The sequence below is a fragment of the Delphinus delphis genome, chromosome X (assembly GCF_949987515.2).
Source record: "Delphinus delphis chromosome X, mDelDel1.2, whole genome shotgun sequence".
Taxonomy (NCBI): Eukaryota; Metazoa; Chordata; class Mammalia; order Artiodactyla; family Delphinidae; genus Delphinus; species Delphinus delphis.
The window spans coordinates 66,335,793-66,348,536 of NC_082704.1; the positions used below are offsets into that span (position 1 = coordinate 66,335,793).

The 12,744-nt window shown below is 43.3% G+C and overlaps 3 protein-coding genes across 3 annotated transcripts in view; 2 read left to right on the forward strand and 1 right to left on the reverse strand.

Moving 5' to 3' along the window:
- LOC132418301 (doublesex- and mab-3-related transcription factor C2-like) overlaps positions 1-12,744 on the forward strand; it is a 346,095-nt gene that overhangs the window by 112,266 nt on the left and 221,085 nt on the right. The window lies entirely within an intron of this gene.
- On the forward strand, positions 2,145-2,866 carry LOC132418299 (polyadenylate-binding protein 1-like 2). The gene has a single exon (XM_060002120.1). The coding sequence runs from the start codon at positions 2,204-2,206 to the stop codon at positions 2,840-2,842; it is 639 nt and encodes a 212-aa protein (XP_059858103.1). The 5' UTR covers positions 2,145-2,203; the 3' UTR covers positions 2,843-2,866.
- LOC132418300 (polyadenylate-binding protein 1-like 2) overlaps positions 3,015-12,744 on the reverse strand; it is a 110,075-nt gene continuing 100,345 nt past the window's right edge. The window contains exon 2 of the transcript XR_009517981.1: positions 3,015-3,130. The gene's annotated coding sequence lies outside the window, so the exon portion shown is untranslated. The remainder of the gene's footprint in view (positions 3,131-12,744) is intronic.

A 12,744-nucleotide genomic window follows, 5' to 3' on the forward strand; every position in this document is an offset into this window, starting at 1 on the left:
CAGATTATTAGGCATGACCAGAAGTGACCATGCATGTGCTAGCATGCTACAGAGCCTTGGACACAGACTGATGCCTCTGTCTGGAGTGCCTTCCCTTCTGCCTTGATGTGGTGGACTGCTACTCATCTTTCAGAGCTTGCCTTGGGGGTTTTCTCTCCTTTGCTGCCTTGCTTGATTCCTACCAGGAATGGTTAGTGGCTGGGTTCTCCTTTCTGGAAGAAGTGGGACTCTAGCCTCTGTTGCCCTCTACTCTAATGGTTGCTCGCTTGCCTATCCCCTCAGCTTTTGGGCTTGTGTGGCCTCTCTGCTCCCACAATACACTCTGCTCACCTTTCCTCACCTTGCCCCACACCTCCAACACATCAACGTTCACTGCTCACTTACCACACTGCCTGTCTCTGAGCCCCCAGTGCCAAGTACTGGATAAGGCTTCCATAAATACTAGCTGGTGAACTGGAATGAGACACCTCATTCTAGAGAGATTTCAGGTTTTGCTTTTGTTTTGAACATGGATATGCCTTTCTTGGTTCACGTTGGGAACTTCAGCACCTTGAGGGCAGAGACAAGAGCAAACTAGTGCCTGGCTCTGGACCAGGCCCTGTCCCCAGCTCTTGATTTGGCTTACCTCACCTATCATGGAGGACAGCACTAAGGACAGGGTGCTCTTGATTCCCCCGCTTCCAGGCTGCATGAATTGAGACTTGGATGGGTGGGAGGAGTTGGGGGGTGGTGGGGGCTGAAGAACCCCAGGTCCCTAGTTCTCCCATAGTCTGGAGCAGGGACAGGGTTTCTAGTCCAGACTGTCCACTCCCAAGGTCAACCTTGGGAGTTGACTGGTCTATTTCCTCTTGCCTCCCGGACCCCTGTATATCCCTAGGGACCGGCAATGGCTCCATAAATATTTGTGGCATGGCATTATGGATGAATGAATACGTGTTCTTGTGTTCTTTATTTCCTCTTCTGCAAGTGTTGCAGAGGAGGGAAAGAGCCCGAAAAGGGGGAGGAATCTCTGAGAAAATGGGTCAGCAGGCTGCAGTGGGAGCTTGCCTCACTTGCCCCAGCTCCAGCTCAGAGTAAGAGTTGCCGCCTTGGTGGCGGTGATGCTGGAGAGCGTGTGTGCCTTGAGGTGGGGAGAACCCCTGAACGTGAGAAAACCATTTTTCTTGGGTTTGTTTAGGCCGGGCAAGTGTATTCTCAACGCCACCCACCTTCTCTTGCAAGGTGCTTGATTTAATCATTTAAATGTTCTATGGGGAGAGGAAGGATAAAACAAAACTCCCTAAATCTAACCCAGATTCCCTCGGTCCACATGGAGCCCTTTCCCTGGCTTCCTCTTCAAACACATCCAGCCGATCCGACAGGCTGAGGACTCACACTCCCGTCCCCCAACCTCAAGCCTCCCGCTCCCGCCCCCTCCCACCGTCCGCGGCCCCGCAGCCCCGCAGCAGCCACAGGGGGAACCAAAGAGACAGAAGCCTTCCCAGCTGCCCGGACCACAGACGCCAACACCCCCCGCCCCCCACCACACGCCGCCCGCCCGCGCCCCGCACGCTAGCCCACGACCGAGCGGCGGCGGCAGCAGCAGTGGGCTGCAGGCTGCTGCGACTCGCACCGGTGCGCTCCTGGCAGCGCTCGCCATACCAGGTGACTGGGACTCGCCAGATCGGCTGGCCCGGGGTCCCCCGCCCCAGCTCGCGCTCGCGCCCCCGGCCCGGGTTCCGGCGCCCACCCGCCCTCCTGCCCTCTCCCGCCTCTCCGTCCCCCAGCTCGCGGGAAGGGAGGTCGCGGCAGCGGCCCGGGGGCACCGGCGACCGTGGCGACAGCGGCGACAGTGGCGGCGGCGGTGGCGGCGGCGGCTGCGGCGGCGGCGGAGGCTGCGGCGGCTACCGTGGCAGAAGCGGTGGCGGAGGCCTCCGTGGCGGAGGCGGAAGCAGAGGTGGAGGCTGAGTTGGAGGCCGAGGCCTCAGTAGAGGAGGCAGTGGCGGAGGTCACCCTGGGGGAGGCGGCGGCAGCCCTAGCGAGGGAGGAGGCGGAGGCCTCCCTGGCGGCAGCGGCAGTAGCCGTGGCGGAGGCCAGTGTGGCCGAAGCCGCCGCGGCGGCAGAGGCTGCGACGCCCCCCTTGGGGGAGGCGGAGGCGGAGGCGGATGCGGATGCAGATGCGGAGGTGGCGGCGGCGGTGGCCGCCGCGGATGCTGATGCGGAGATGGGCGGGGGCTCAGGGGGGAATCCGGACTTTCCTATGGCTTCGCTGTACGTGGGCGACCTGCACCCTGAGGTGACGGAGGCAATGCTGTACGAGAAGTTCAGCCCAGCCGGGCCCATCCTCTCCATCCGCATTTGCAGGGACAAGATCACCCGCCGCTCTTTGGGCTATGCGTATGTCAACTACCAGCAACCGGTAGACGCCAAGCGGGCCCTGGAGACCCTGAACTTTGATGTCATCAAGGGCAGGCCAGTTCGCATCATGTGGTCCCAGCGGGACCCCTCGCTCCGCAAGAGCGGGGTGGGCAACGTCTTCATCAAGAACCTGGGCAAAACCATCGACAACAAGGCGCTGTACAACATCTTCTCGGCGTTCGGCAACATCCTCTCCTGCAAAGTGGCCTGCGACGAAAAGGGGCCCAAGGGCTACGGGTTCGTGCACTTCCAGAAGCAGGAGTCCGCCGAGCGGGCCATTGATGCGATGAATGGCATGTTCCTGAACTACCGCAAAATTTTCGTTGGGAGATTCAAGTCGCATAAGGAACGAGAGGCCGAAAGGGGAGCCTGGGCCAGACAGTCCACCAGTGCTGACGTCAAGGATTTCGAGGAAGACACCGATGAGGAGGCCACCTTGCGATGAAGACATTCCAGGAGCGAGCCAGCCAGCAGAGCCAAACCTTGGCTCCCACCCGGTTTACAGCCCCACCCTTTGCCCCCCTAACCCACCAGCAGTGTATTGTATTGGGAGTGCAGGTCTCTCTCTCTCACAACCGCCCCCCCGCCCCCCACCCCCGTCTTCCTTCCCTCCATCTCTCCCTCCCTCCACCTGTCTCAGTCCCTCTCTGTGTCTCTCTCTGACTTTCTCTCCACTCCCCTGTCGTCCCTACCTCTCCTCTCCCCTCCCTTCCCCCCACACCCACCTTGGGTGCTGTGAATAATCTTGCTAATCTGTGCCACTTGACAGGTTAAAGGCTGTCTTCTCCTTGTGGTTTGGTTTAAAAAGCACTTTCTCTCTTTGTTTATTGCACAGGTGATACAATTTCATGGTAGAAACATCAGGAAGGAGAAGGAAATCAGATGAGGGAAACCCAAGAGAGTAATTGCTCCCCATGACCTTACTACCGGGAGACAACCACTTTTACCATTTCCGTGTGCTGTTTTCCAGGCTCTCTCCTCTCCTCTCTCCCTCCCTTCCTCACCTCCACCCCACCTTCCCTTTTAACACACTGTTATAGAATGGTTCATGTATGTGGTGTTTCTTAATCTGCTTTTTCAAAAACTAAAACCAAACAAAAATCAACCCATTGAACTTCTTTCCATGTTATTCAACAGGCTTCAGAACCGTCATCTTCAGTGCCTGAAGAGTGTATCGATGGACCCTAACATTTCTGTAGTCATTCCTGCATTGTTGGACATTCAGGTGGTGCCTAGTTCTTTCCCTGTGTTTAAACCCAGCATTGTGTATACTGCAATGAGTGAATTCTCCCTTGTCAAGCCAAATCTTCACAAGCATACCTGATGATCTTAATTGTGGACTTGCAGGATCCACATATGGACATTTTAAAGACTTTTCCTGTGTGTTGCCAAATGGCCCCTTCATAAGCATTGTACCGATTTTCATTCATGCCAGCCAGCTCAGCTAGTAAAAAGAGTATGCCCATTTCCCCTGCATAGTCTCCTGGTCACTGTAATTGATGTGTGTGTGTGTGTGTGTGTGTGTGTGTGTGTGTGTGTGTGTGTGTGTTTGTGTGTGTGTGTCTTGGCCAGCTTAATGGGCTGCAAATGGTATTTCACTGTCCTTGGTTGCTTTGCTGAATTTAAATACTGTTTTTCACCTCCTTCCCCTGTGCCCACTTCCTGCCCTTTTCCCCATTCTCAGAAAAATAATTCAGCTTCATTGCAGAATACAAATCACAAAGCGGACAAGTTAACAGAAGAAAATTAATGTCACCTGTAATCAATCCTAATGAGCACCCATACCTCCCTGAATCATTTTCATCTGCACCTGCCCAGTATTTTTCATGTGATATATATGTGAATTTTAATGTATATACTGTTTCAATATCGGCTTTTTCACACATAAATATATGATATAGATAGATATAGATGTATACATAGATATTCTTGAACTTCCTTTCATGTCATTAAATATTCTTCTAAAATAGTTTCTGTGGCTGTTGTATTCCAGTGGATGGGCTAGATAGAGAAATAGATAGATGTATGCATCTATATCCATATTTAGATATAGATATGGGTATATTTGTTTTCACTGCTTTGTCATTATTGCACATATGGGTGGTTTCTTTGCTTTCTTATTCAAGCCCAAGTTGCTTATATCATAGTGCATAAACCTTGCTTACATTCAAGATTATTTCCTGAACAAACATTCCTAAAAGAAGATTTGAATGGTTCAAGTTTTGAAATCTTTTTTTTTTTTGGTTCATTATTAAGCAACTGTTCACAGATATAATTATCAATTCACCCTCATAAGTACAATAACATTGTGAGAGGACCTGGAAACCTGGACGATTTTCTGGACTTGCTATAGCTGGAGCTTTTTTGTTTTTATTTATTTTAAACATTTATTTTCATACAAATAATACAGTATCATAATAGCAACCTTTTTTAATTGACAAGAAAAAAGTCAAAATCACTCCTAATTCTACCACTTGACAAAAAGAAAAACTTTGAAACACAGGAAATATGTACATAAATAATACTTTAAAAATGTAATATGTATTGTTTCATTATGGGATAATTTCACAATAATTGGTCTTTCTTATAATATTTCCAAATTATTAAATATTCTGTAATTTTGTTTTTACTTTATATTCTATATTATGAATGAGCTATAATTCATTAAACTTAGCCCCTTGATGTATGCTTATATTTTTCTGGGTTTTCCCAGTAGGTTTAACTCTATGGGGAACACATTTGTAGCTGAATGTTTACTGACATGTGGAGATATTTAATTGACTTATATAACTTGCCAGTCTGTTGCTAAATGCTTCTTTCATCAAGATTATGTCTCTCAACAGTGTAAGAGATTGCATATTTCCCTGTTTATCTTCTTAAATAACTTAGTATTTTTTTTAAGTTTGAGAAACTGATTTGGCTTTGTGGATGTTTCTTTTATTATTTCGTTTAAAAGTGCATTGCTTGGAAAAGAGGGCATATTAAATATACACAACAACCATTTTAAAGAGATTATTTTTTGCCTTTTCAGGCTTTCCCTATTTGTCAATAAAATTTAAAACAAATATAGGATCATACTGAATATATTCTGTCAAAATTTCCTTTTCAATATATTGTAAATATATCTAAAACATCTTTGGCTATTCAGTATTCTCCCACAACTCATTATCATTGTATTGGGGGATCAGAATTTTTAGAAGTGTTTCTGTACTTTGGACTTTAAAGTAGTTTCTAAAATTTCCCCATTAAACCCCAGTCTATGGTGAATAATTTTCCTGCAGAATTATTGTACTTACATAAATACATAGAAGTGATATTGAAAAGTAAAGGCCTTTTAAGATTTTTTTAACTGTACCATCAGGTGGCCTGGATGTACCAATTTACACTTCAACCAATACTTTGGAAGAATGCCCATTTTTCTACACAGGTTTCTCCCTGGATATTACAAACTTTTTTTTTAAACTGACATAAATGCTATAAAACCCCTAATTTTTTGTTTTTCCTTTTCAATTTTTAAAAAATATTTTGTTTTGCTTCTTATTCAAGGAATACAGACTCATTACAAATATCACATAGCATTGATAGGCAAAATAAAGAAAATAAAAGTAGCACTGATAATATAAAGAATTAAATCTAAAACATTTAGTTATACATATATGTATATATCATATTGCATTGTATAATACATCATTATTACATATTATAATTTAAATATTTATATACATAAGATATCAAATCACGCTTTACATTGTTTCAAAACCTTATTCAGTATAAATAAACCTTGGTTATATTTTCTTGTTTATTTTTTCATATCATTTAAAATGGTCTCTGAACATCTATTGTGTATGTGGATCAATTCATTTCTTAATTCCTACATTGTTAGGTACTTTCTTTGTTCCCAATTCTCTTTTAATTTCAGACCACTATGTTGACTACCTTTTGCCTAAATTTACAGTCACTTGCATAATTGTTTCTATAGTAAACACTCCTAGAAGAAAAAAAAGCAGAAAAAATTTATAGAGCATTTTTCAGACTATTTGTCCATAAAATTTAAAACAAGTATGGAATCAAATTTTCGTTCATAAAGTTGTGTCAACTTACTCTATTATTCTGTTATTTCCAGTCTATATGTGTGACCAGTTCTTTGCCTAGGGCTCTGAACTGGGTATTAGAATTTATATTAAACTTTACTAAGTTTTCAATGGATAAAAGAATTCATAGTTTAAAATTTTCCTTGTTATAATAAACTTCTTTCTTTTTATTCACTTTTATTATTTATTAGCCTTTATTAACCTCTTTATTTGTTTGCTAGGCAAACAAATCCTAGAAATATCATAAGGTATTGTTAAACTGAGTGAATAACATGGAACATAACCATAATCCTACCTCCGGCTAAAAACTACATATAAAATGTGGTTGTATAATCCTTCACACGTTTATATATGCATATTGTTAGATGGATACACCTGTATGTACATATTCATAAATACTAATATAATGCCTGCTTTTTAAACTAAAATATCTCATAAAAATATGTCCATGTGAATTAATATTACATAATCCTTTTGACGGTTGTCACATAGTATATTATGGTATCTATAGGCCATCAATTTTGTAAGCCACATGACTTACCTAGTGGATTTTTGTTTCCAGTTTTTTCATATTAAAATAAAGCCTGTGGGAAGACTATTTTTGCAGCCATGTCTTCACACACATTCAGGAGTATTTATTTATCATACATTTATTAGAAGTCTAACTACAAAGTAAATCACACTGTCAGAAAGACTACAAGATCATTCTACACTAACCATAATCCATTCCCAGTTTACAATTGTGTCCATTGTTTTGCATTGTTGTCTTCACTTGTAATTCTTTTTAAACTATGGGAAAAAGATATTTCAAAAGGTAAATCATTTTCTACTTATTTTCAAAAAACGATTTGAAACTGTTTGAGTCAGAATATAATGATCTAATATGATGCTTAATTTGTGTGAGGCACTAAGTGCTTCTCACATAATAACTAATTTAATCCTTACAAAAAGCTGTATATGGTATATAGTATTGTTTTCCCAATTTTACAGATGAGGTAACTGAGGCATAGAGAGAGAGGTTAAGTAACAGTCCAAAGTCATACAGCTAGCAATTAACACAGATAGGATTTAAACCCATGTAGTGTAGATTCATAGTCTGTGCCCTTAACTACTGAATTATAATGAAAAGAAGGCATAATGAATGTTCATAATTTTTTATGCCTCCAAATCCCTTTTTCTTATGCACATGTAAGCATATTTTAACAAAAAATATTCGAATAAGTTTTCCTTAAAGGTTTTATTTAATAAAACACATCCTTAAAAATGAGAGGATGACATCATCAAGATGGTGATGTAGGTCATTCCCATCTTTAGTCCTACTCACAAGACCAGCTTGCAACTATCCATAGCTAAGACATGATTAAGAAAATCTCAGAACCCAAGAGTCAAACTGAAGCAACCCCCTGGGCCACAGAGACCAGAAGGACCATGTTAGAAGGGTAAGAGGAGGGACTACACTCTAGCAGCATTGCCTCTCCCCCAGGCTGGCATGGAGCCACACAAAGAATGCTCCCTGGGCCCATGGTTTCTCCAGTGGTAAAAACAGAACCCAAGGTGAACATCTAGCTTCACCAGTATTGCAGGATGCTTCCTAAGAGGCCCACTCAGGTCTTGTCTCACAGGGGTCAGTGGGAGAATCTGTGAGGATTGATCACTGGGGGTAAGATAGAGACAGAAAAGTGGACCTTACAGCAACCACTGCTCAGACCTTGGCAGATAACATTCCTGCTTGCAGTGATGCCAGAGCAGAGATTCCAACCAGTGGCTCTTCCCATCTGCAGAGCTGAGCCAATGGCCCTGTGTGGCCAGGGAGCTCAGTTGGCAGTTATGCCTGATGTTGGTCTCCAGTCAACAGGACTTAACAACTGTAGAACCTGTTCTACTGCCACACCCAGGCAGAGAAGCAAATTTGCAGCCTTTCCCAACAGTTATACCCATTTGGAAACCTGACCAAAGAGCACTGACAGCCACAGAGCTTATTCTACAGCCTTGCTCAGGTGGGTAGCCAAGCCAGAAGCCCTGTCAAACTATTAAGCATAGCATCTCACCCCACATAACCAGGGAGTCTGAACAGTGACCCTGGGAAGGTTCAGAGCCCAGCCCGTGGTACTGCTGAGATGCGAAGCCCAGCCTCCAGCTCTGGATGAACATAGCCTTTGGCCCTGCCCAGGCAGGGAGCCCATCCAGCAACCATGCCCAATAAAAGAATATAGCCCACATCACCACCTGAAGAGAGAGCTTGAAATGTGATGCCACATGACTACAAAGCATTTTGCACAGTCTCTAGCCCACCGAACTAAAAGATGCAGCAACCCTCCCCCTCACCCCACCAACCAGATAGCCCAGCCAGCAACCTTACCCAAGAGCAGAGCAGAGAACAGCCATGGCCTACCTGACTGAGAAGTCCAGCCTGTGGCCCCACCTAGCTTGGGGGCACAGACTGTGGCCCTGCCTGATATCAGAGCACAGCCCAAACCTCCTTCTGATTATGAAGCCCTGCCTGCAGCCCCAACTGAACACAGAGTCCAGCTAGCAGGACCACCTGGTCTGGAAATATAGCCAAATACCCCACCCAACCAGGAAATATTTTGGATCTCAACCCACAGCCTTACCCAATTGCAGAGTCCACCGTTTTCACCACCCTGCCTGTGAACACAGCCTATGACCTCACCTGGTAAGATGTGGTTGCAGAGCCCAGTTAGTGGTCTCACCTGACCGTGGAGGCAGTGGCCTCACCCAACTAGAGATCTCAGAGACAATCCTCACATGCTCACAGATTTTACCAGCTTGATCCATCTAGTTTCCCAAGCTGAACAGACTTGTGAAGGTCTTTTCATGCTGAAGCAAACTTATAAAGTACTGAAGACAAGATCATTTACTCAAATGAGCAGATACTAATGCAAGGGATCAAGAATCATGCAGAATCAAGTAATTATGATTCCACCAATGGAAACTAATACAGTTCCAATAACTGACCTCAAAGAAATGGAGATCTGTGTATGAACTGTCTTACAAAGAATTCAGAATAATCATCTTAAACTTTAGTGAACTACAAAAACACGCAGATGGACAACTACATGAAATTTAGAAAACAATGTGTGAACAAAATGAGAAGTTCAACAAAGAAATAGACACCAACAAAAATCCAAAACAAACAGAAATACTAGAGCTGAAGAATGCACTAACTGTACTGAAGAATTCAATGGAGAGCTTCAACAGCATACTCAATCAAGGAGAAGAATAAGAGAGACAGAATAGAGAGCCCAGAGATAAACTCATCCTTATATAGTCAAGTAATCTTTGAAAAGGGCACTAAAAACACGCAATTGGGAAAGGATAGTCTCTTCAATAAATGGTGTTCGGAAACTGAATAACCACATGTGAAAGAATGAAAGTGAACTCCTATGTTACACTGCTCAAATATTAACTTGAAATAGATTAAAGGCTTAAATATAAAACTGGAAATCGTAAAACTTCCAGAAAAAGGAAAAGGTTTGGAAAAAAGATCCTGACATTGATCTTGGCACTGATTTTTTGCATATAACACCAAAAGCATAGGCAACCAAAGCAAATATAGACAAGTGGAATAATATCAAACTAAAAAGCTTCTGCACAGCAAAGAAAACAATCAGTAGAGTGAAAAGGCAACCTACGGAATGGGAAAAAATATTTGCAAACTATATATATGATAATTTCCAAAATATACAAGGAAATCATACATCTCAATATAAAAATAACAATAAATTTTAAAAGGGGCAAAGGACCTGAATATATATTTTCCCATAAAACAATATTCAAATGGTCAACAGGTACATGAGAATATGCTCAACATCACTAATAATCAGGGAAGTGCATATCAAAACCACAATGAGATATCACCTCACACTATTGAATGACAATTATCAAAAAGATAAGCAACAACAAGTGTTGGCTAGGATGTGGAGAAAAGGGAGCTCTTCTACACTATTGGTGGGAATGTAAAGTGGCACAGCCATTATGGAAAACACTTTGGAGGTTACTAAAAAAGTTTAAACTAGAGCTACTATACGATTCCTCAATCCCAATTCTGGGTATACAGGCATATCTTGTAGATGTGCCTTCAAATCCAGACAATAAAGAGAATATCACAATAAAGTGAGTTATACTCATTTTTTGGCTTCCCAGTGCATACAGAAGTTATTTTTACAATATAATGTAGTCTATTAAGTGTGTAATACCATTATGTCTAAAAAAACAATGTACATACCTTAATTTGAAAATAGTTTATTGCTGGAGGGAGGAAATCAAGATGGCAGGGTAGGAGGACATGGAGCTCATGAAACCCCCCCATGAACACATCAAAAATACATCTACATGTGGAGCAATTCTCACTGAAAAAAAAATACTGGAGTCTGGCAGAAAGAGTCTTATAAAACAAAGGCTGTAAGAAAGATCCACATGGAATCAGGTGGGAAGGGAAGAGAGGTGATCAGGCCAGGACGTGTGTCCCTGGAAGGAGACACAGTAGAGGAGATGGATTACATAGGCTTGGAGATCCTCCCTGGGGAGTGAGTGGTTTGAACTACATATTTGGTGTCCCAGCCCTGAGGTCCCAGAAAGGGAGGACAAGTCCCCTTAGTTGGTTTGAAAACCAGTGAGACTGACAACAGGGCCATTAGAAATCTAGACTCCACATGGCAACAGCACACACACACATTTGCTTACTCTCAAAACAAGGCAAAGGGAACAGATTGAAACTGCCTGAGACTCTAGCCAATTTCCCATGACTGCTCCAGTGTGTGCCCCAGCCCAGCCAACCCCAATCCTTCCCCTTTTACTGCATGGGGCAGCTCAACACAAGAGTGAAGGCTGCCTCAGCTGAGGAAAGTGCACAGTTGTAGGGGACAGAGCCAGCTCGGAACTGGAATGACATCCACACAGGGCAAGGGCAACCATTTATTGGCCTTCATGGGGGTGGCAAATTGGAAGTGGTCTAGAGCTCTGACTCGTGCTGGGATGGCCCCAGCACATGCCCTGACTATGCTGAGTGCCCACTCTGGCCCTTCTTACTCTTCCACTCCTCTCTTCTCTGGCAAAGATGCCAATGCTGGGAGGGGGGAGAATGCACACTCAGAGGAAAGAGAACTATCTCAGAAATGACCCTCAGGGATTCTGCTCCAGCAACTGAGAGCCTGACTGTGCCCCCAATATGGTGGTGTTGGCCAATGAGTAGAGGCAGAGTCCCAGCTCATACCTGGCTCTGGTTCTAACCTCTCCATCTCCAGCCCCACCTCCTACCAATGTGAGAGCTGCCAGCACACCCTGAGGGAGGAAGTGATTCATGCTCACTTCAGATCCAGATTCCCATCAAGGCCACTGGGCACATGCAGACTGTATAGGGATGCTCCCACACAAGGACACCCCTTCAAGACTGGACTAAGTAACTGTTTCACCTAATTTCATACAGACAGAGAAGTTAAGCAAAATGAGAGGGCACAGAAATTTGTTTCAAATGAAAGAACCAGAAAAAAAAATCCCTGAAAAGAACAACTAGTGAAACACTGAGAAATAACTTACCAGATAAAGAGTTCAATGCATTAGTAATAAGAATGTTAACTGGATTAGAGAAAAAATAAATGAACACAGTGATTGTTTTAACAAGAAACTAGAAAATATAATAAAAAGAATCAGACTTGAAGAATACAATAACTGAAATGAAAAATATACTAGAAGGAATTAACAGCAAACTAGATGATGCAAAAGAACACACAAGTGATCTGGAAGACAGAATAATGGAAATCACCCAGTCAGAACAGCAAAAAGAAAAACAAATGTAAAAAATGAGAACAGTTTGAGGGACCTCTTGGGTAACATCAAGTATACCAACATCTGCATCATAGGGGTCCCAGAAGGAGAAGAAAGAGAGAAAGGTGTCAGAAATGAATTTGATGAAATTATGGTTGAAAACTTCCTGAACCTGAAAAAGGAAACAGATATCCAGGAACAAGAAGCACAGAGTGCCAAAGAGGATGGACCCAAAGAGACCCACACCAAAACATGTCATAATTAAAATGGCAAAAGTTAAAGAGAGATTCCTAAATGTTGCAAGAGAAAAACAGAGACACATAGAAGAGAACTCATATAAGTCTATCCATAGATTTTTCTGCAGAAATTTGCAAGTCAGAAGGGAGTGTCATGATATATTTAAAGTTCTGAAAAGGCAAAACCTACAACCTAGAATAATCTACCCAGCAAAATTATCATTCAGAATTGAAGG